This window comes from Topomyia yanbarensis, chromosome 3 (genome assembly GCF_030247195.1).
Source record: "Topomyia yanbarensis strain Yona2022 chromosome 3, ASM3024719v1, whole genome shotgun sequence".
NCBI lineage: Eukaryota > Metazoa > Arthropoda > Insecta > Diptera > Culicidae > Topomyia > Topomyia yanbarensis.
In genome coordinates, this window is record NC_080672.1 from 382,681,952 (window position 1) to 382,703,940 (window position 21,989).

Genomic DNA, 21,989 nt, shown 5'->3' on the forward strand with positions numbered 1-21,989 from the left:
TTGCTTGTAATCCGAGAAATAATTATTTTCTTATGAATACTCAAATGCGCACTTTTGTCCCATGGTCGCGGCAAGAGTGCGCATAGCACGGGGCAAAAGTGCGTACTGATTAAATAGCCGATTTATTACCGCCCATAAATTAAACTAATCAATTTTAGGATATCCATCCCCTCTAACTCTTCCTTCATAACTAAAAAGTACTTCTCCCTCTACCTTGGTTGATGTTGTTCAGTTTTCCATTATGTTGAAAAAACGGATGTTTCATCTTTTAGACAATGTCGTTCATGATCAAACTGTCATCCCTCGTCACATCATTATTTTTCATAGTTGGGTGGGCCACTACAAGAATTCTTGCGAATATGCTATTTATATTGGAAATATATCTTTATTTACTTATTCATAGTTTTTTGTTTCTTTTTTAATTACTCTGAGCTTTCGGCACTCTATATTTTCCCTTGGAACCAGTTATGCTGATGCTTTTATCCCTAAACCTTTCATATCAGTCGTAATTTGACCGGTGAGCTTGCAGTTATTGAAGATGCTGGTCCCTTCTTTAAATCATGGAAGAATTAGTCCAATTTTTATATAAAAAGCTTCTCACGCGTCTTTTTATTTGGGCGGATGCGCACTTTTACCCCACCGTCAGTTTTTTAACTTATTAAATTGTTACGAAAATTACTGAATTTTTTTCATAAAATCAAATATATCCCGCAACGAACCATATATTGAAGATTTTTAGGGTACTGTAGTTTTATAGATCCTGATTTATTCAAACAGCCAATTTTTGATTCCCAAAATTCAAAAAATTACATCAATGCAGCGAAAAATGGTCCTTCCCCCTTAACTTCAAGCCACTATATTCAAATCTTTCATGCTTATATGTGCGATTAGTTGACTTACTGATATACTAAAACCATACAGAGTTGCCAGGTTCTAGCGCTTGTGTGTTTCTAAAAGTCCTATGCGCACTTTTGCCCCATGCGCACTTTCACCCCACCTTACTCTATAGTGCTCTTTGTGACAGGATCTGTAAATTTTTGACTGCAATTTACTTGCAATGAAATGCAAAAATTTTGAAAAAAGCTAATGTTTTCAGAAATTGTCACGCGATGGAAAAATAGAGAATTAGTTCTGCACACAAGAAACGAAAACCCGAGTATGATGATCACAAAGGCCAAACCTTTATATGTGCAGTACAAACAGATTTCATGTAATGTTTGTCTGCTGTCCTGAAGGTGCCATTGTGTTGTCGAAGCGATGTCATCGTTTTCGTATAGGGCTATCAATCAATCGAGCTGGACCGTAAAGCAAAACATTATGGCCAAAATCGCGGGTCTGAAAGATGTATGGTCAGAATCTGAACAAATTAAAAAAATGCATCTGATAGGGTAATGAAAATTTGATTTTAAACAGCTTCCGGGACAGAAGATTTATATTGCCAAAGATCACAAATTTCCAAGAAGAATAAAATTGTTGTTGCAGACAAGTTAGCCGGAAAAAGTGTATGATCTGGCAGTAAATTTGCAGTTATGGCCGTAAGACTCCGATTTTCATCACAACCTACAATATGAACCGAGTTATACATCTACGATAGTCTTAAAACATCTATTGATTAATTAGGTCCCTCCAAAGTTTTTGCCAGATTTGGCGAGTAGCTACTACAGTAAGAATGCGCAATAGCAGTACCGGGATAATGACGTCAACGTCCTTGACAATAGGATCACAGAGAACAGACGTGCATCTTCAGCATTCAACTTGTGTAAAATCTCTAACGGTTTCGAAGGTAGTTGGGATATCCAAACCAAGTGCGCTACTGTCGTCATGTTTTTTTGTGGCTGAGTTCGACAGAATTGACAGCGGTTATTCCTCTACCCAGTCAAACTAGTCCGGAACCGGTTCGGACTTCCAGCATGAATTCCAGCTCAACTGCATCAACCGATAGAGTCGGAATCGGTTGTTTTCTTTGAGCAAGATTCCATACTGAATCCATTCAGGATTTCGAACCGATTCCGGAAAGGATTTAACGGATAGTTGGGATAGGTTGGTGTGGCGGCGCTAGTGTTTATCGCATATTAATTCAAATGTTCACACACGTTTTTTTTAAATATTTTTGTTCGATCATGGATGTCTGTTCTCTGTGATAGGATGAATTCCTCAAACTGCCCGGAAATCCACCCAATCCGAATCTATACACTCTATAAATATACAAAATTGAAACATGGCTAAGGATGCTAATTCAATGACCAGATACTGGAAAAATGCAGCCAGAGGTGTTGACCAGCAGCTTGTGCAGAAATTAAATGCAGGTATCAAGCCCAAAGCTCAAATTTTCATTCGAGACGAATAAAAACCTCAAAAACCCACAATGCACAGTGGTTCCATTCCTTAAGAGAAGGGGTCATAAAATGTGCAATGCAAATATCGCTACTAAACTATATTCCTTTAGTAAATTTTGGGTCGCTGAATCCGAATTTCACATTAAAAAAAATGATTGTATCCACCTAACAGAGTGATATGGCCTTTCTTATTACACTAATCATTCATATTTAATTAAAATTATTTTTTGCTCTAACTTTTTTAGAGTATCAAATAGTACATTTTTTTGATGTGCTTGCAAAAAACATGATTTTTTATTGAAAATTCTTGAAACTGCTACTTTTGTGCTTGAGCGCCAATATTTTGATATTGTTTACAGTGGACATGATATCTCGTGAACCAAATCACAAACCAATCTTCATTTTTGGAATGTTGTTCGTGATTATAATAGTAAGCTCACGACAAAATTTCAAGTTAATTGTGAATGTTACAAATTTTTAAGAATACAACGTGTTTTAGACCCCGTATAAATAAAGCTTTTCGCATAAATTAAAAAACATCCTCATTACGGTACCAATAATTTAAAAAAAGAGCAACAGTTCATGACTTCAAATTTATTTGTGAATTGGAACTACGGATATGGGATGAATCGCAATGGGCTTTCTCAAAAAATCCGCATTCGAGAACATCGTTGTGGTACGAAGTAGAGTGAGCCGTACATCGAATATTCCATTCTGACATGTGTTTCAAAATGTAGCGTCCAATAAATTAAAATAACTCAAGTTGTAATGATCCGATCAAAAAGAAATTTTGTGAAAATAATAATTGAGCTATATAATTTCAAGATCTGAAGTATTAATAGATAATATAGTTTTAAAATGTGAAATGAATTTTTTCGTCTTGTACTAACTCATCAAACATATACAACATCTTAGATTCTCCAGGCATTCTGGGCGCAGACATGCGCAGCTGAAGACTAGTTTAAAAGGAACTGAATAGTCTGAAGATCATTTTAAAGAAAAATTCGCGAGGGATATCGAAGGAAAAGTTATTCAAAATTTTTAGTTAAATTCTTCGAATACATGATACACAAACGTAATCATCCTTCTGCTCTCCATATCCACCTAAACCCGATAATTATCGTTCAATACATAGTTATTAGTAATGTTGTCTGATAAAAATACTAATATTGATAACCACAGTTCGACAAAAAAAACTTTCTGACAAGCAATCAATTATCAATATTATTTAACTTATCGGTATATAGCGAACCACCCTAAGCATTCATCTATATACTAAAAAATCAGTTCATTATTGTCAAAATCAAGTTTGAAACAATAAAACATATATCCATAACCATATAAAAACACGCTGTTGCCGATATATTTTTTTATATTGTTGGACTATGTACTGTACAATGTATCTTTAAACTACAATAAATACGCCTCATTTTCTTCTAACAACGCTTTATGCTAAAGCATACTTCCAATTGAAAGCATCAAATTGGCTTTGCTTATTGCAGGACAGCAGCAAGTGTTAAAAAAATTCCAGTCAACTCATACGAAATCACAACTTTAAATGTTCTTAAAAAAATCCATGCACCAATAGTTTACGAGTTATGTGGGACTAAAAAATGGTCAATTTTACTAACTTAAAAAAATCATATTGTAAAAAACGTGAGAACTGTTTTGCGTCAAAGACCACGAGAATTTTTTTTCGAGGAAGTTGAAAATGTTAAATGTTAATTTTTAAGCCTACCTGAAATGGGATGATAATTAGATAGGGGAGACTGAGGAGACTTGATCCCCTTTTTTATATTTCAATCCTACTCCGTGGAATGATAAAAAAACTATGTATTTTTTGTAGTTTTATATTGCTTCTAGGTTTGACTGATAATCATAAAAAAATTACATGGAAATATTATACTGGACATGAGCTATGAGCATTTTTGGAAAACAACAAAAAAATGGAAAATTCTTTGATTAGTGGAGACTCGATCCCTAATTTGGGGACAGTTGATTATTTTTTGAAAACGTGTTTAAAAGAGCATGTAGGGTAATAAGCCTATTATTACCCTGTTTCTATTATCATCCTACCAATCTGAAGCCTTTGGTTAGAACAGCGTCTGCCATCTTTGCTCAACGCATTGGCTCAAATGGTGTTGCGATAATTGGGGTACTCGATTAGAGTTTTTGCTGCGCTCAAACAGAAGATTTTCACCATTCTCAAGACAATTTTGTTATTATATTGGCTCTTAATAAGAGGCGAATGACCTTAGGACTAAAACCTCTATAATCGAAATAAAAAATGGCTCCTAATAACAAAGCAAAGAAGCTGAAATAATAAAATTAATAATTAAATATGTGGTACCCTCCCTAATAGGGCAAAAATAGGTACCTAACCCCATTCAATGTTATAAATGTATTGTGGTATTGATTAAATTGTTGTGATTTACTATTTTTGTTATTACATATTATCCATCTCTCACCTCATTTTTATTACGAATTCCTCAAATCTCTGTGCAATGATTTGAAAGCTGTCGTTATTATGGGTGAGGAACGTCAAATGTGGGATGCATGGTTGCTACGTATGCTGTAGTAAACATTTACAGTTAAGTTTTTGTATGATGAAGCGTTCATTTTTGACAGTTTTTTTTGTTATTTTATGGCAACAATGATTTCAATTGTTCTGGTGTGAATTTGGTTATTGTCAGTAGTATGTATGAAGCATGGTGAAGGGGATCAAATCTCCACGAATTTGAAGGGATCAAGTGAACCCATAGCATCTATTTCAGCAAACTTTAGTACAAATATAGTTGAACAAAAAAATCAGCTCAATAATAACGTATTCATATAATTGACATTCTCGTGTAATTCTGTATGCAAAAGTATAGTATGTAGTGGGTGACTTTATCAATTGTATAAAAGTTTGAAAATTTAGAAAATAAATCTTCTTCAGTTCTTCTGAGTTTTTTTTTCTTTAAATCTGTAAAAACCCGGTAACACATGTCCAATTTATTTTTTTGTGTTAAGGAAACTTTTGTTTAGATAAAACTACGCAACTTTCTAGTATGTTCGATTAATGTATTCTGATCCGCCTTTGATTTACAATGATGGGATCAAGTCTCCCCGGGGATCAAGTCTCCTCAGTCTCCCCTACAGAAATACTTTGATTACCTTTTTTGAGAAACCAGTATCTAGATTTAAGAAATAAATGAAACAACCTCAATTTCAATAACAAAATAAAATAACTGTCTTACAATCGAACCTTTACCAGAAATCGACCTGATAATGAATGCTTAACATAACTGAATGTTTTTAAGCCGTTAGCCCCCCCTAATGGAGAAGGCTGCGCACGCCTATGAATGCTAGTAATGTATTTAACCAGTATGATTTCCACAAACTTCATTCAAACAGAGAATTTGTAATAATTGAAGAACGGCCTGTATGAATATCTCGAAGACCTAGTGAAACTAAATAAATTACAAAAATTCTTAAATAAAGTCCTGGTAAATTCGACGAAATGGCTTTTGCAAATTTTGCAAGAAGTAACTACCCCACGTTTGCATAATCTTTGAAATCTTTTAAAACTTGTTATAGCAGTTGTTAGCAGTATAACAGAGGAGATAAGTTCTGGAAAATCATCTCAAAAATGATGGGCAGCTTTTCGGACAAATGTTTAACATCGACACGGCATGGTATGGACATAATTAAATGTGGTCTTTTTTGTGAATCCAATAATATAACGTTAAGCTAATCCATCGGCGGTAATAAAAAACACTCTTAAATTGTGATATTTGTTTAGTCCCGAACGTCGCTAGACACAGCAGTAACATAACGTTACATCGCATCCATAATAACTTTCGTGTCGACTGTCTGTCGCGGCACGGAAGGTTTTTTTTTGCGCCACGCTCTCGAGTTCCACCAGCGGCACCACACGAGGCCGGATTTTCCGATTCTCCTGACGGGGCGGGTAGTAGTAGCTAGCGTACCGGCTGCCGCCCTATCTGATGCACGACCGGAAAAGACATTAGCCGTTAGAGCGTGAAATGTAATTTTATCATGTATTCCCGAATTGTACTGATCCTGCCTGCTTTGGGAGCAATACCGTGGTGGTACCTATGTCGAAATGGCCGCTTTGTGGCGAAAGTTTTATGCGTTTGTACCGGCTTTTGCAGTTTTGGTAGCTGTACAGACAAGATTTGAATACCCCCAGCAGTCTGGGATAAACACGCTCGACAACAAGTCGATGCGACAGGTACTATCCCTGCTGGCACGGGCGTTGTCGTCGTCGTCGTCCTCGTCGTCGCCGCCGCCGCCGCCGCCAACATGTTTTATGTATACGTTTCGAATGGCACTCGTAATCAGCAGCTGCAGATACAGATCGCTACCTTTTTGGCAGAAAGTCAAGTCATTTTTCTCCGAACCAACACTGCGTTGGCTTTGCGCCAAAAAGAAACGGTGCTTATATTTGGTACATATTTCCGTTTCGTTCTCAATTTTATATTTTTTTTTGGGGGGAAAACACGAGATAATCTCTACGACGACTTAAGCTCCGCGACGTTACACCCGTCAGTGGTCGCGACGAAATTGAATTTTGCTTACTCCTGGGGAAAAAAGTGGTACGCGTTCGTAGCGTGTCGGCTTCATGATAATTCGAGTTTGTCGTTTTATTACACGTGAGTGAAGTGAAATGAAGCTATTTTCCGTACCGGAAAGATGAATACAGGATGGAATTTTGTACGCAAGCAGGCAAACGCGAAAAATGAAATGTTTTTCGCTTATGGAAGTGAAATACTGAAATACGTGAAAATGTCGCGTTTTCTTTTCGGTGCCAAATGTGTAACACATCGCGAATTGAGCCAAATTTTCTCGGCGGCTTCCCGTCATGCATTGTTGTGGCGTAGCAAAGATTAGCTTATGGCGCGCTATAAATGACCCGGTGGTGTGGTGCGTGAAATGAATATTTTGTAACCGCATACTGGTGTCACGAGATTGTCATGTGTCAAAACAAATTCAGCTTGGTTGATGATAGTGTTCCACGAGTAAATGTACAACATGGATGATAGAGGAGGCATACTTTTTATTCGTGATCTGACGATGATGTGTTGATAGTCGTACCTTTACTAATTTTGCATGTCGTTGTTTACAATAGCGCTCAGGTAGTTCATTAATAAGAGTTCTGTTATTTTAGTCAAATTTACGCTACGAATATGATGATGGCAGTACACATTTCTCTAGTTACTGTTTCTTTTAACCTCTGGGTAGTGGCGATTGAGCCTGTGGAGGACTTCAACAATGCGAAGGTCTATCCCTCCTATATTTCAATGTTACGTCGAATGGCGCTAATGCAAATAACCAATAGTTTGCTTTACTGATCACGTTAGTAGCCACACCGTTCAACTACAGAGAACTTATACACCTGACTGAGGCGCTAAACAAAATACGTGACATTTCCATTTTTGTCTGTCTCTTGTTACACTACACCGGTAAAAGCAAAAACGCCGTTAATTGAAGAAGAAATTCAACTCTGGGTTGGTTTGCTTTGTAATCCCAACACACACGCGCTCATTAAGAACAATCAGCCCCAAAATCGGTGCGCTAATTACAACACCGCAACTGACAACCGGCAGGCATGGAACGACGCGAAACAACAAACTCATTAAAAGGGCATAAAATTCGTGTCAGAAAGTTGAACAACTGTACCAGAAAGTGGCGCGGGGGCACTAAACAATTGCCGCATTTTACGATTATATTCAGATTTTACAACAACAACAACAACCACCACCATTACGTTTTATAGGATGAATACTGGGGCTCTAACAACGAATTAGCGATCCAGCACGGTCGGCTAAGTATTCTGGAAAATATTTATTGTTAGTCGAACAATTCTGACTGGCGTTGAAATGTGAAAGCGATGATGTTTTCGTTGGAAAACCTTGAGGATTTCCAATTAGGCTTGAGATTTTGACTGAGCAAAAATAAAGAAATCAACTATTGGACTAATGGAAACGTAGCATCCTTAAGGCGATTTGGAAGATTGTTTGTTTATTTGATCAGAGTCAAGGTTAGATATTTCGTCTCTACGAGTATAACCTCACTCAAAGTCGATTGACGGCAGTCGAAATTTTTTACCAGTTCAACTATTTTACCAATTTTATTTTAAAATTGTGTTACAGATTTAGTCGCACAGCGAGTGAGTTTTTGGTTTCGTATCCCATCGTATTTTGTTTTTGGTTTCGTATCCCAAATTTAACCCTTTCATGCCCAACTTTTTTCTAGTGCATGTAGGGTTTCAAAACAATTTTTTTTTTTGAAAACAGTGAGGTCAAGAAACTCGAAAAACCTTTTTTCATAAAAGCAGGTCCTTTAAAATTTTTTTTTAACCTTACAATGTTCACTTCAATTTTCCTAAAATATTTACAAGAGTCCAACTACGTGGAAAAAGTAGCCAAAAATAGTCTAAATTGATAGGGTAAGGTGGGGTAAATCCGACCTAGTAAATGGTTCTGGCTGTAAAATGCTCATTTTACATCGGATCAAGTCGTTTTATATACAAAACCCGGGTCCTGTGGTGGTGGAGGAACGCTACGTGGGAAGCTGAGCTGCAAGCAACCGGGCGGGTCATAGGTGGTGGATAATGCTTAATCGCGATAGCAACTAGTTGTGATTCGCGACCCGAACCAGCAGCGGGGGCTGACTGCGGGTGTGGTAGGACGAGGTAGTGGGCCCTATACGTTCTAGGCCTAAATACCACATGCCCTAAAGCAGCCCTGACAAGGCGAGCCAGCGCCGCCTTTAAATAAGCGCATAGCCCAAATCCCTCTCCTCCCGTTATCCTTCCTTCCTTCTGCGGCTGTTCGCCCATCTAAATATGGAAGCTGTTCTTCAATGTCAGCTTCTTTCACCGAACAGCCTAGATAAGCCGTGTAGTGTCGGTAGTGGTTGTTTCAACCGGCTAAGAATTACACTACGGACTACCTGTTCCAGTGGTAAAAATCCACCAAACAGGGAACCCCATTTCCATAGTGTCATGCGACCCGTGCTATGGGTAAAATTATTGAGGGGGTTTAAAACATTCTCAATGGCGAACGGAGCCTGGGAAGAGTTGGGCGAACTCCCCAGTATGCTGCATTACGCAGCGGAACGTTCCCTCTACACACCGATTTTTTTCGCCGATTATCTACTTAATTTTGCCGAATTTTTGTTGGCTGGGGGTTTGCTGAGACTCTCGGCTGATGGTAGTTCGGTGAAGTTTTGTTGAATTTCGATTATCAATTTTCGATGTGTACAGATGAACCTGCCCAGAGGCCGTATGGTATCCGGCCTAGAATTGAGCCACTGGAGTCCTGCTCCCATGTCGTAGGAGGCGACTGAAAGTAGGAGACCCTAAGTCAATGTGTGGTTCCGTGCCGAGGACTTGATGACTGGAGGGTCTAAAATATGCCAGTCGCGCACGGAGCATTTTGGGTTTTGCCCTTACTGTGTTATGCGAATCTCTGACATAGTGGACCATTATTTTCTTCGCAAATCGTGAGAGTCAAATGATCATGTCCCATTTAAACCTGATATGGCTTGCTATATGCGTTAACATCCCAACTCGCTTGGTGTCCTCTAGTTGTTGTGCAATTTGTGTTGGAGATGAAATGTACAGTTCTCTAATCAACAATGGTTAGAATAGCACAAATCAATCTCCAACATAAACGTACAGCAACTATGAATTTATCTCGACTCATGCAGGAAGGTAAAGCTTTCATAGCATTGGTTCAAGAACCGGATTTCCGTAAAGGAAACTTCTATTTTGGAAAGTTACTTAACACTGCCTTCATTGCTTACAACAAGACAGGCGTGACTAACCCACGTGAAATGCCTCGTGCTTGCATTCTTGCAAATAAGGCTATTGACGCGTGTCTCATATCGGAGCTCACAACTCGCGATATCTGTGTTGTCACAGTTACACTGACTGTCGGAAACGTAGACAAAAAATATATATATATTGTACAGCATACCTACCGCATAACGAATCATCTCCTTCTGATGATTTCAAAAGCGTTGTATCATATTGTAGCAGAAATGGGCTTCCGCTCATTATCGGCAGTGATGCGAATGCTCATCACATCATTTGGGGCAGCTCAGACATCAATTTGAGAGGCTCTGAACTGATGGAGTACATAAGTAGTATAAATCTCCATATTCTGAATGTGGGAAACCGACCAACTTTTGCGAGGTCTGGGAGGGAGGAGGTGTTAGACATAACACTTTGCTCTGATAGAATTTTGCATGAACTGGGAAATTGGCAGGTTCCAAATGAAACTGAACCGTCTCTATCCGATCATAAATATATATTTTTCGATCATTTTGATGTCACCTTCAATGTGGTGACATATCGTAATCCTAAATCTACAAACTGGGACCTCTTTTTGGAAAACTTGGCGACTAAATTTCATGGATATTTTCCAACAATTAGTCAACTAGACGACTTAGATGACGTCGTGGATACGACAAACTCATTCATATTAGCATCCTACGAAGAAGCTTGTCCACTTCGTACTGTTAAATCGACTAGGGGAACCCCTTGGTGGAGGGCTGAGCTTGAAAGAATGAAGAAAGTTATGAGAAGAGCTTGGAACCGGCGTCAGCGTGATGACTCCAGGGCTTTCAGGTCAGCTCGTAGTGCATATAAGAAATGTCTTAGATCTGCAGAACGGGCTGGCTGGCAAAGCCTATGCACTAATGTCTCTAGTCTGAACGAGGCTAGCAGATTGAATAAAATTCTCTCCAAATCAAATGATTTTCAGATGAACTCCTTGAAAACCAGAGATGGTGTTTATGTGACGGACGAAAAAGATGTTCTTAATTGTCTCTTCGACACACACTTTCCAGATTGTATCGATCCGGAGTTGAACAATGTTCACAGATCTCATTCTGGTTATTCGGACTCGTGGGCGTTAGCACGCACATTGGTTTCCACTGAATCGGTCAAGTGGGCAGTTGACAGCTTTGCTCCATACAAATCACCCGGAAAAGATGGAATACTTCCCGTGCTACTGCAAAAGGGATTTGACATTCTTAAACATGTCTTGAAAAAGATTTTGCTTTCCAGTCTTGCTACCGGGTATATCCCGAAAGCATAGCGAGAAATAACTGTTAGATTTATTCCCAAAGGGGGGCGCTCAAGCTATGAAGAAGCCAAGAGTTTTAGGCCTATCAGCTTTAGTTCTTTTCTTCTGAAAGCTTTGGAACGGATAATCGATCATCACATCAGGAACGTTAGTTTAGTTGAATATCCACTGCACAAAATGCAACACGCATATCAGTGTGGGAAATCCACGATAACTCTGCTTCACGATGTTGTTTACAACATTGAGAAAGCCTTCTCGCTCAAGCAATCTAGCTTGGGTGTATTCCTAGATATTGAGGGTGCTTTTGACAATGTGTCCTTCCAGTCTATTCTGGAAGCGACGCGCGGATACCTGCATGTATCACAGGTTGGATAAACGCAATGCTTAGTAACCGGATACTTTGCTCGTCACTGGGACAGGCTGAGATACGGAAGTTGAGTATTTGCGGTTGTCCTCAGGGCAGCGTTCTGTCACCTTTGTTATGGAACTTAGTAGCTGACGGCTTGTTGAAGAAACTCAATGAGCTTGGATTTCCAACCTACTGGTTTGCTGGCGATTACCAAATACTAATTACTGGATTTTGCATCGGAACAATCTTTGACTTAATGCAACAGGCATTAAGAGCTGTCGAACAGTGGTGTCGACAAGTTAAACTATCAGTTAACCCAAGCAAAACTTCAATGGTTCTTTTCACGAAGAAGTGGAATAACAACCGGGGTTCGTCCCTTGCAGTTCTTTGATTCTGAGCTACTGTGTGCAGATCAAGTCAAATACGTTGGAGTCATATTGGATTCCAAACTGAATTGGTCTGCTCACATTGAGTTCAGAGTCAAGAAAGCGTGCATGGCCTTCGGGCAGTGCGGACGAACTTTTGGAAAGACCTGGGGTCTCAAACCTAAATACATCTATTGGATTTACACGACAATTGTACGTCCAATACTGTCATACGGATGCCTTGTGTGGTGGCAGAGGGGAGAGGTGGTGACAGTCCAGTCAAAGCTAAACCATCTGCAAAGAATGGCGCTCATGGCGTTGACTGGTGCTTTCACCATGACTCCGACTGCTGCTCTTGAGGCACTTCTAAATATCAAACCATTACACATACACCTCAAACAAGAGGCACTATCATGTGCATACAGACTTCAGGTTACTGGGCTTTGGAACAGTAATCATGTTGATCTTGCTACCAATCATACACGATTGTGGTCACAAATGGTTACATGGGGTGAAGATATTCGTGCTCCCAGCGATATTACACTCACTTGTAGTTTTCCTTACAGGACATTCCATGTGAAGATTCCCTCTCGAGAGGAGTGGTTGTCTGGCTTTATGGAAAGACAACAACAAACGCAAGTGGTCTGTTACACTGACGGTTCTCTGATGGAGGGACGTGCTGGTGCTGTTGTCTACTGTCGTGAAATGAGATTGGAACAATCTCACTCACTAGGTAGATACTGTACTGTATTCCAAGCAGAAATCTTTGCGATTTTGTGCGGGGTGCAATCGGCTCTTCAACTGAGTTTGTCCGGCAGAGTTATAAACTTCTGCTCCGACAGTCAGGCTGCAATCAAGGCCCTTAGCTCACACAAATCCCGGTCCAAGCTAGTGATCGCGTGCCGAACCCAAATCGAAGAACTAAGCATTGTCAACACTATCTACCTTGTCTGGGTGCCCGGACAATGCGGTAGTACTGGAAATGAATGGGTTGACGAATTGGCCAGGGCAGGTTCAGCGATTGACTTCGTTGGTCCTGAGCCCGCGCTGCCAATTTCGACAAGTTGGACAAGGGAAAAAATACGGTCCTGGGCTTTGTCCGAGCACCGCAATTATTGGAGAAATCTACAAACGTGTCGCCAAACAAAGGCGTTTCTAGAACAACCATGCCCAGTGGTTTCGAAAAATCTCTTACATTTTTCGAAGCTCCACTGCGGCATGCTGACCAGGGCTTTAACCGGCCACTGCAAACTCAATTATCACATGGCAACTATTCAGCGCGCTGAGTCTTTTTCATGTGATCTTTGTGAATCCGACTACGGAACCTCATATCATCTGATATGCAACTGTCCAGCGGTAGCACAATTGCGATTTCGAGTCTTCAGCCGTCCTTATATAGACGAAACCATGGTTGGACGACTGAAACTCAGAGAAATACTAAAGTTTCTTATCCAATGTGGTAAAGAGCTTTAGGTTTATTCGCAGGCAAGTTGAACTACTTGTGAGTGTAATTACCTGTTGTTTATTTTTGTTTTGTGCTGTTATTTTTCCCACCCTTCCAATTCTACTTCCCCACACCTCCTTGTCCTTTCCTTCCGCTCAGGAAATGATGAAAACACACGGCAAGGCACAAATCCCCGACTATGTACAGAGAACGTGCCATTTGAGCCAATATATTCTGATTCCTGATTCCTAGTATTCCATTGAAGTTCACAAATAGTATCCCTGTACTGAAACCTGCATCCGGAAATCCGGATTCTCGGGAATCGAATGAAGTAACCCAATTCATTTTTACCAAGTTCAAAAGCGGATGAGTTCCTGAATCCAAAACACCCAAAAGCATCAAAATCGGTTGGAAATTACCATAGTTATTGGCATTTCAGTTTTGTGGGTACCCGGGTACCAACGTCGGCCTGTTACGTAGTAAAAAAAATCAGGAGCCCCTCCTAACTCCCCCCTTACTATATCAACAATATTATCATCCCAAAAGCTTGACTTAGTGAAGTTCTAAGATGTCACAAAGCTTCAATTTCCAGCTATAGATAAAACATAGGAATTTAATTAATTGAAAATTAAAAAGGTACCCGGGTACCGCGTCGGATACATAACGGTTAAAAACATATGGGTCATTCCACGCGAAGTGATCAAGGCACGTGTAATCGACCTCCATGGATTTGAACAAAATTTGGAGGAATTGTTCATCTAGGGCCAATATATAAAAATCCAAATTTTTGTGTCAATTGAACCACCCCTCGGGTCATGGGAGCACCCCCCGTTTTGGCAAATTGTCAAAACCCTTGATTTTCTTTTGATCGTTGATCATTGATCCGGTTCTATTTACTCTAGAATCAAACCACAAGATGGCTTTTGAAGAAAATTGTTCAAGGAATCTAGAAAAAATATTATTTTTTGCCGGCAGTGATGCCAACTATGCGATTTTCGATTCGATATTAAAAGTTAATTTTTCTCTCAATACATATATTTTAATTTTGAAAATTTTAAAGTGTTCCTCAGACATTTTTACATAAAAAACACTTATCGTCCCAATATAATATGAGCGCATCCTGAGACACACCGTTTTGAAGAAGAAAACCGTAATTTCCCATATAAAATCGCAAGCGCACAACATTAAAAAACCAACTCGAGTATTCTGAGTTCAAACATAATTTTTCGTGAAGTAGACGAGAAATGATGAAAAACTACGTATTTGGTTTGTTTCTAGCAGATCATGGTCGATTTTTATGACCGTTTGAAGATTTTCTCAATTTTGGCCAATAAAAATCGATTTTTATATGAGAAAATCGGAGTTTTTCCCTTCAAAACGGTATATCTCAGGATGCGCTCATATTATATTATGACGATAGGTGTTTTTTATGTAAAAATGTCTGAGGAACGTGATGGCATTAAAATTTTCAAACTTAAAATATATGTATAGAGAGAAAAATTAACTTTTGATATTTAACTGAAAAAATTGCATAGTTGGCAGCACTGTCGGCAAAAAATAATATAATTTTCTATATTTATATTAAATAATATAATTTTCTTCAAAAACCATCTTGTGGTTTGATTCTAGAGTAAATAGAACCGGAGATATGATCAAAAGAAAATCAAGGGTTTTGGCAATTTTCCAAAACGGGAGGGTGCTCCCATGACCCGAGGGGTGGTTCAATTGACACAAAAATTTGAGTTTTTATATATTGGCCCTAGATGAACAATTCCTCCAAATTTTGCTCAAACCCGTGAAGGTCGATTTCAAGTTTGCATCTTTTTTTGATCACTTCGCGTGGAATGACCCATATGGCACAGCTTTCTCCCCCAAAACAGAAGAACAAATCAGATACATTAGGGACCATTCATAAATTACGTAACGCAAAAATTGCCCAAAATTGACTCCCCCCTCCCCCTATGTAACAAATTGTCACAAATTTTTCCATCCCCCCCCCCTCCCCTGTTACGTAACAAATTCCAAGAAATTTTTTTTTTCTTCGATGGAAACATGTTACGTAACGATCGAGTTAACACCCCCTCCCCCCTATGTCACAACTTGTCACATCTTGTCGTACCCCCCCTCCCCACTAAAAGCGTTACGTAATTTATGAATGGTCCCTTAGGAACCAAATGAGTCGTATTATTTAGACACATTCCAGCGTTAGGGGACAACGTTTGCACGCATTATGCAACTGTTAACAGCTTGTCGTTTGAAAAATCCTACGATGTACGCTCAAAACACTTAATTGAATACTTTAAAAGTCCTAACACAACGTTAATGTTATGGGTTCGATGTTTTTCAGGTTGTCATTTCATTCTGAGAGGTCAAAATGTCGCGTTAGGGGACAACAGAGCAAAATATTGATTTTCCAACCTACACTTGTATTTATCAAAAAACCTGCTCTATCTCAAACTTTGGAGCATCCATTTGTTCTAGAAATTTGATCCTCGATAGTCACAGACCAATACTGTATAGTTAGATTTTCGTGCTTTCATGAAAATTTTTTCACGACCGTTGCAAACGCTGCGTTAGGGGACAACATCAAAATGAACACAAACGGTCGCATATGAAGTGTTGTCCCCTAACGCGACCGACGTGTTTGTTGAAGCTTAAACAAAGCGAAGTATATTACCTCTAGACATGTGAATAACTCAAAACAAAGATTTGAAAGGCCAAACTAGATGTATTTCTAGTTTCACCTTCAAGTGTATTTGACAAATGATATTTATAAATCAAATTAATATGGATTGAGAACAGGCAACACCGCATACCACAGTGTGACCCGCTATAGAAGAGATTGTAGACCACGATAGCCACTTTCTAATGGTTTGAAAAAGGTGGTTTCAAGTAGTTTTGGTAAGTTGAATACATTATTGACATCGGAAAATATATTAAATAAAATTAACTGTTTATTAGGGTGACTTAACAAATTTTTATTTTGTTGACCAAATAAGTTTTTTCAAGCAATTTTAATGAGCTGATTTTGTTTTTTGACATTATAAAATCTTGAAAATAAAATTGACTGTTGATTAGGGCAGATCAAAAAACGTCATTAGGGTGGTTCAATATTTATTTACTTGTTGCGTTAAAAATAAACAAATGTGACACTGAAGCAACTCAGTAAAGGTAAGACTGTCAAACGATTATACTCAGTCAAGCAATTATGATATTCACATATTGTATATAATGTCGCGAAAAACCAGTAATACAGTTGAAGTAAAAATTTCGAAATAGAATATCGCCCTTCCAGTTCAATCGCTGGCGTTTGTTCAACTGTTTCTACTCATAGATCTGCAAGAAGGCACTTAATAGTTATGATTGCGGAAATTAATCAAAATTCATCCGTTTTACGCGATTTTTGGAAAAGAAGGGAAAGACGCAGCTTTTTGAAAATTTAGACATATTACTGTATAAAAAAATGTCATATTACTGTATAAAAAAATCTGTACACAATTGCGATCTTATGGGTCAGCTGGCCGGCTTGTCACTGAATTATCCAAAAAAAATCGTGAAATTGTATCTTTTATTTGCGAATTCTGAGAAATGCGCATCTTCGATAAAATTTTGACTTTAACGTGCTATAAAAACATTAAAAAGCTGTGTTAAACTACGATTTTTGATTCATGTAGAAGAAAATCAATTCCAAAAAGACAAACCGTGGTTTGTTCCGAGTGGTCAATAATTATAAACTGTGAAGTCCCGTTCCAATTTTTTTCAAAAATTTCTCCGCGGTGATTTAGTTGGAACCGTAAATCTCCGCCATCTTTTTATTTGTTCTGCTCCCAAGCCAAGTTCAATGGTAATTTGTTTTTCAATCGTAGGGCATTACAGTAAAATTTTCGATTTTCGAATCATTTTTTCAAAAATTTCCAAGTTGTTGGATCTAAAAAAATTTTATAATTTGTTTTCAGCGGTTTTCGTTTATTTTGGGACTAGATGCTGATATTTCATGCTATTGTTAGACATATTTCGACACCATTTTTTTCGAATTTCAACATTTCATGTACTTCCTTTGGAATTTTTCTTATATTATGAAAACAATATTCAAACGCCGCACCCCCTTAATGATGTCTGATTGAGTTAAAAACTTGCATAGATTACTTTTTCGATGTAATAAGCATTTTATGTAAGACATTATGCGAAAATTTAAGATGACCATTTTCATTGATATCTTGCCTCTTGAACACCTCTAGTTCTCCATACAAACTTTGGTTTTAAACTGTGAAGCCCGGTCCCATTTTTTTTCAAAAATTTCTTCACCAGGAGTTTCCTGGGACCCAAAACTTTCGCCATTTTTTTCGTTCTGCTCCCCGATCGTGTGTTGAACAGTATTATCCCGTCAATTTGAAAGAATATTTAAGGAGGACAAGTGAGTGTTATTCCCTATGACCAAATCCTTCCATGCGCTCTCATACTTGTTTGGAATATTGCGTTCCATCCCAAGCAACAATCGAAGTTTTATAGCACGCTACAAGTGCAATCTAAGTTTTTTGAGTGGCTATAAAACTATCATAAAACCACAATTGTTACTAGGGATTCCATATCTTTGAACCCTTTTTGAAATTGTTGATTTATCCTTAGATAGTTTATCCATTGATAGATGTAATAAAAACTCGATTATTTTGCAATATTATAAGGTAGGCCTTCCTCTTAATGGTATATCTCCCCCCCCCCCCTGGTAGGTCTTCCCCTTAATGGCATAACCCCCCTCTTTCCACCCCCTAGGCCACTCATACCACTGCATGGCTGCGCTATTTCTGAAATAGGTTGCTTACATCTTTTATGTCTATATCCTGTTCTGTAGGCTCCCAAAGTATCTCTGCAGAAGGACTTACCGTACTGTAACGGAAAGCGCTAGGGGACAACACTTCAGTGCACTCCTGTGAAAGAAGGATTTCAAAGTTTGTTATATACAAATAGCACATTTTTAGAAAGGTATTGATGAGTACTAATAGCTTCTGAAAATATTTCATAGATATCGTGCATTGTTTTCGTAAAAATTGAAAAAAACATGATTTTTGCGTTAAGGGACAACGCAAAAATGGTCAATTTTTGCCCCCTTTTATCCGGCAATCCATTCACTCAAAAAATCTGCGTCCAAAGATGAAATCTTTATACAATATGTATACAATAAAATGGCATTCAAGATTACTCCAAATTAATTTTATTACGAACATACCGGTGTGGTACGGGAAAATCTATTCAATTATTAAAAACGAGTCTTAAATGTATTACTGGTTTTTCTTGACGAGCGTCATAAAATTCTTTTTAAAAATTTCTATATATTTATGATTTGGGATCCTCAAACCTATACCAACATATTTCAGAACAACTTTTACTTATATTAGCAGATTTAATTTCATGAAGTAAGCGATACAAGTGCGTGGAATGTGTCCATAGCACTTTGATTGACCAGGCAGATCGTGTTTTTTTTGCTTTGATATATTTCGGAATTCCAGACGAAACCAGATATGCGAATTCTAAACTTAGACAATAGAGAAAAACTTACAAAATTGTCTCCAAAACCATTTGATATATTGTAAATGTATTATGTTCTGGTTCGGTCACTGGATAGCACTATGAACTGTAGCAAATAATTGGTATGTAATTATGGTATTTCTGAGTAAAATGCATATTAACTGGAAACTATTTGTTCCAATGAATCTTTTCCCGGTCAAATTACTTGTTTCAGTAGATAATTTCGATGAAACAACCACTATCGCTGATTACGTGTGTGTGTTTAGTGCGGCTGTTATGTGCGGGCTATCATAGCAAATAATTATATTCCGGTTTACCGGCGGACACCGGCCCCGCTTCAAAAAACATCATCACACCTCCGGAAGTGATCATCACAAATTACGCACTGATCAGAGTACGTATACAATTACTGGTCGAGACTGAACCGGACAATTATATGCACCGTTCGGAAACAGGTCATCCTGGAAAGTGCCATAACAGCATTTTGAGCCGCTCCTTTGTTTGCAACTGAATCGAGCCTCAGCCCGATCCCGGTAGCAGTTATAGGATGTATGCGCCTATAGTAGTGATATCAAAGTGGGTAGTGCGTGGGTTGAGTGGAGGATGGCTGCATTCGCTTGATCGGATACTTACTGAGGCGTGATAATTTGAACGCATCCGCTGTGTTAATTACGTCAACATAAGCCTGCAGCTCGAACCGGCGCGCCGTCACGTTTAGGTTGTGGTTCAGCATGGCGAACTTGAAGGCCGACTGGATTTCGTCCGTGCCCTGCTCGAAGATGGCGCCTGGAAGAAACAATGGAGAACAAAGGGTTGATTGATTAACCTCATTTATTACCGAGAGTGGAAATGGTTGTTTCGGTAGAAAGATGTACGGTTGTAATTGTTCACAGATGCGTGAATTTGTGGGGGGGGGAGACGCCCTACAACAGTCTAACAATGAACGAATGATTACAATGATTACAGGAACAGTTCCATTTTTTGTTTACGATTTACAAGACAATACATTTTTGTTTTGATTTAGAACTCATAGCTCATGGAGCATATTTGCTTTTGCGCAATTAATTTAGCAATCCAAAATCTGGATTCAACTTGCTCAACTTGCCAATCTTCTAACACCGGATTCTCTAATCGACTTTGAGGCTTTCGGTTCGATGTAATCCTAATCCTCTTACAAACACTTAAATTATTGCTACTCTATCTTCCATCTCCGTAGTCAGAACTGGCAGAGTTGCCTTCTTTGGCGAATCATTCAAGCGAAATTAATCCAAGAACCAGCACCCCACTGACTGTCTGCTAAGAATCCTCCCCTGAAGCTGGCACAAAATTGTTACAACTTGTGCTGCTTGATGCTTTTTGTCGGAGATAAAATATTTCGAGAGCTTAGTACACTCCGGCCTTCCATCTTACCGGCCAATTCCTGCTTGGGAACGAAGTCTGCCCAGAAGCATGTTAACTTTATCTCATTCGAAGATGTTTTCCGGTATGTATGCTGGGAGAGCGAGGAAAATCTAGCCAACAACGGTTGCTACTTTACGAGGGAGAAAAGAAGATTACGCTCAATCGATGAAACTACTAGCATAAAGTCCGCAGTCCAGCCGAAGATTCCAAGGCATTGTTCGGTAGAAGCAGATGAAATATTTTTAGAAACTTATTTTCAGGAGCTCAATTGTAACAAAAAAAATGTTTGGAAAGAGAATTCCAACTGAAATTAAATCGCTGAGCTTTACCGTATAAAGTGGTCATTTGGGAATTGTTCGATCAAACTCGGAGTGGTTTCAGGAAAGTGTGTGTCTGCTTGATGCACTTCGAAAGTAGCAAGAATTTCAACTAACCAATCATACTGTACACAAGATCAAACGAACAAAGCTCCAACTCTGCTCGCTCTGGGGATCAGTTTCTGTGGAACAATTTCCGCACTGATATCTCTCGGTCCCTACAATTTCAATATCTTTTGCTGAGCAAACATTTCGAAAATTTACATAACCGAAAATTTCTGTTTGCATTAAATTCCGCCTTGGCTCGCCTGGCTGAACTTGGAACAGTACTTTTAGACTATAACACAGTCGGCAGAAAAAAAAGGTCTAAACATCGCATTGAATGGCAGTTCAATTTCCATCTATGCCAGAATAAATTGCACAGAGAATGGAAAGCAGCAAACTTCAAGCCAGCTCGGCGTAGGCGGACTGGGGACAAACGTGTCACATATTTGATTGCCGTCGGGAATAGCCTTCGGAGAGTTACCGGTACACCCACGGTGTCTTGTTTGAGTTGTTTGTATCGAGAAGGACGATTCAAACAAATACATAGTCATTGCTTCTATTTTAGAGAAATAAAAACACATTTGAACATTGGGAACTATTTGTGTTTGAAACTTATATTTTAATTGGAAAACTGTTAAATATTTTTATTAGACATGAGCTTCCATCCTGGAAGACCCCACCGTGCGGTGGTTTCGAAGGAAAATCAACTTTCTCAATGTCACCCGCTGTATACACTGTGCCAAATAGCTATTTGCATATGTAGATGAGCTCCTGGAAGCATCCACCGCGAAGAAATCGAGGGGTAGTACTGATGGAAGTATTTTTCACGCTTTTCTAAAATGTTCTACGCCGACATTAGTGGGGGCCTGGAAGCGAGCGGGCACCCGCAGCCTGTTTAACGTGGATGATGCCGACCACGCACCACGACGACGGACGGTAGTGGCAACAGTGTGGCATGGCACGGAAGTTTATTATTGCCAAGGAAGGAAGGCAAGCGGAATGTATGTGTATTCCGTTCCGGGAGCGAGCCCACTTCATGAAGCGAAACTAGGCTACATCGTGTGCTACAACAACACATGCTGTGCTATTAAAAGTCTGCAAGCCGGAG

At 38.9% G+C, this 21,989-nt stretch overlaps 1 protein-coding gene across 2 annotated transcripts in view; it reads right to left on the reverse strand.

Annotated features, from left to right (window-relative positions):
• The window catches only part of LOC131691701 (glutamate receptor 1), a 496,119-nt gene that overhangs the window by 229,287 nt on the left and 244,843 nt on the right, over nt 1-21,989 (reverse strand). For both annotated transcript variants that reach the window (XM_058978296.1, XM_058978295.1), the window contains exon 2: nt 19,752-19,904. In XM_058978296.1, coding sequence (XP_058834279.1) covers nt 19,752-19,904 — 153 coding nt within the window. The remainder of the gene's footprint in view (nt 1-19,751; nt 19,905-21,989) is intronic.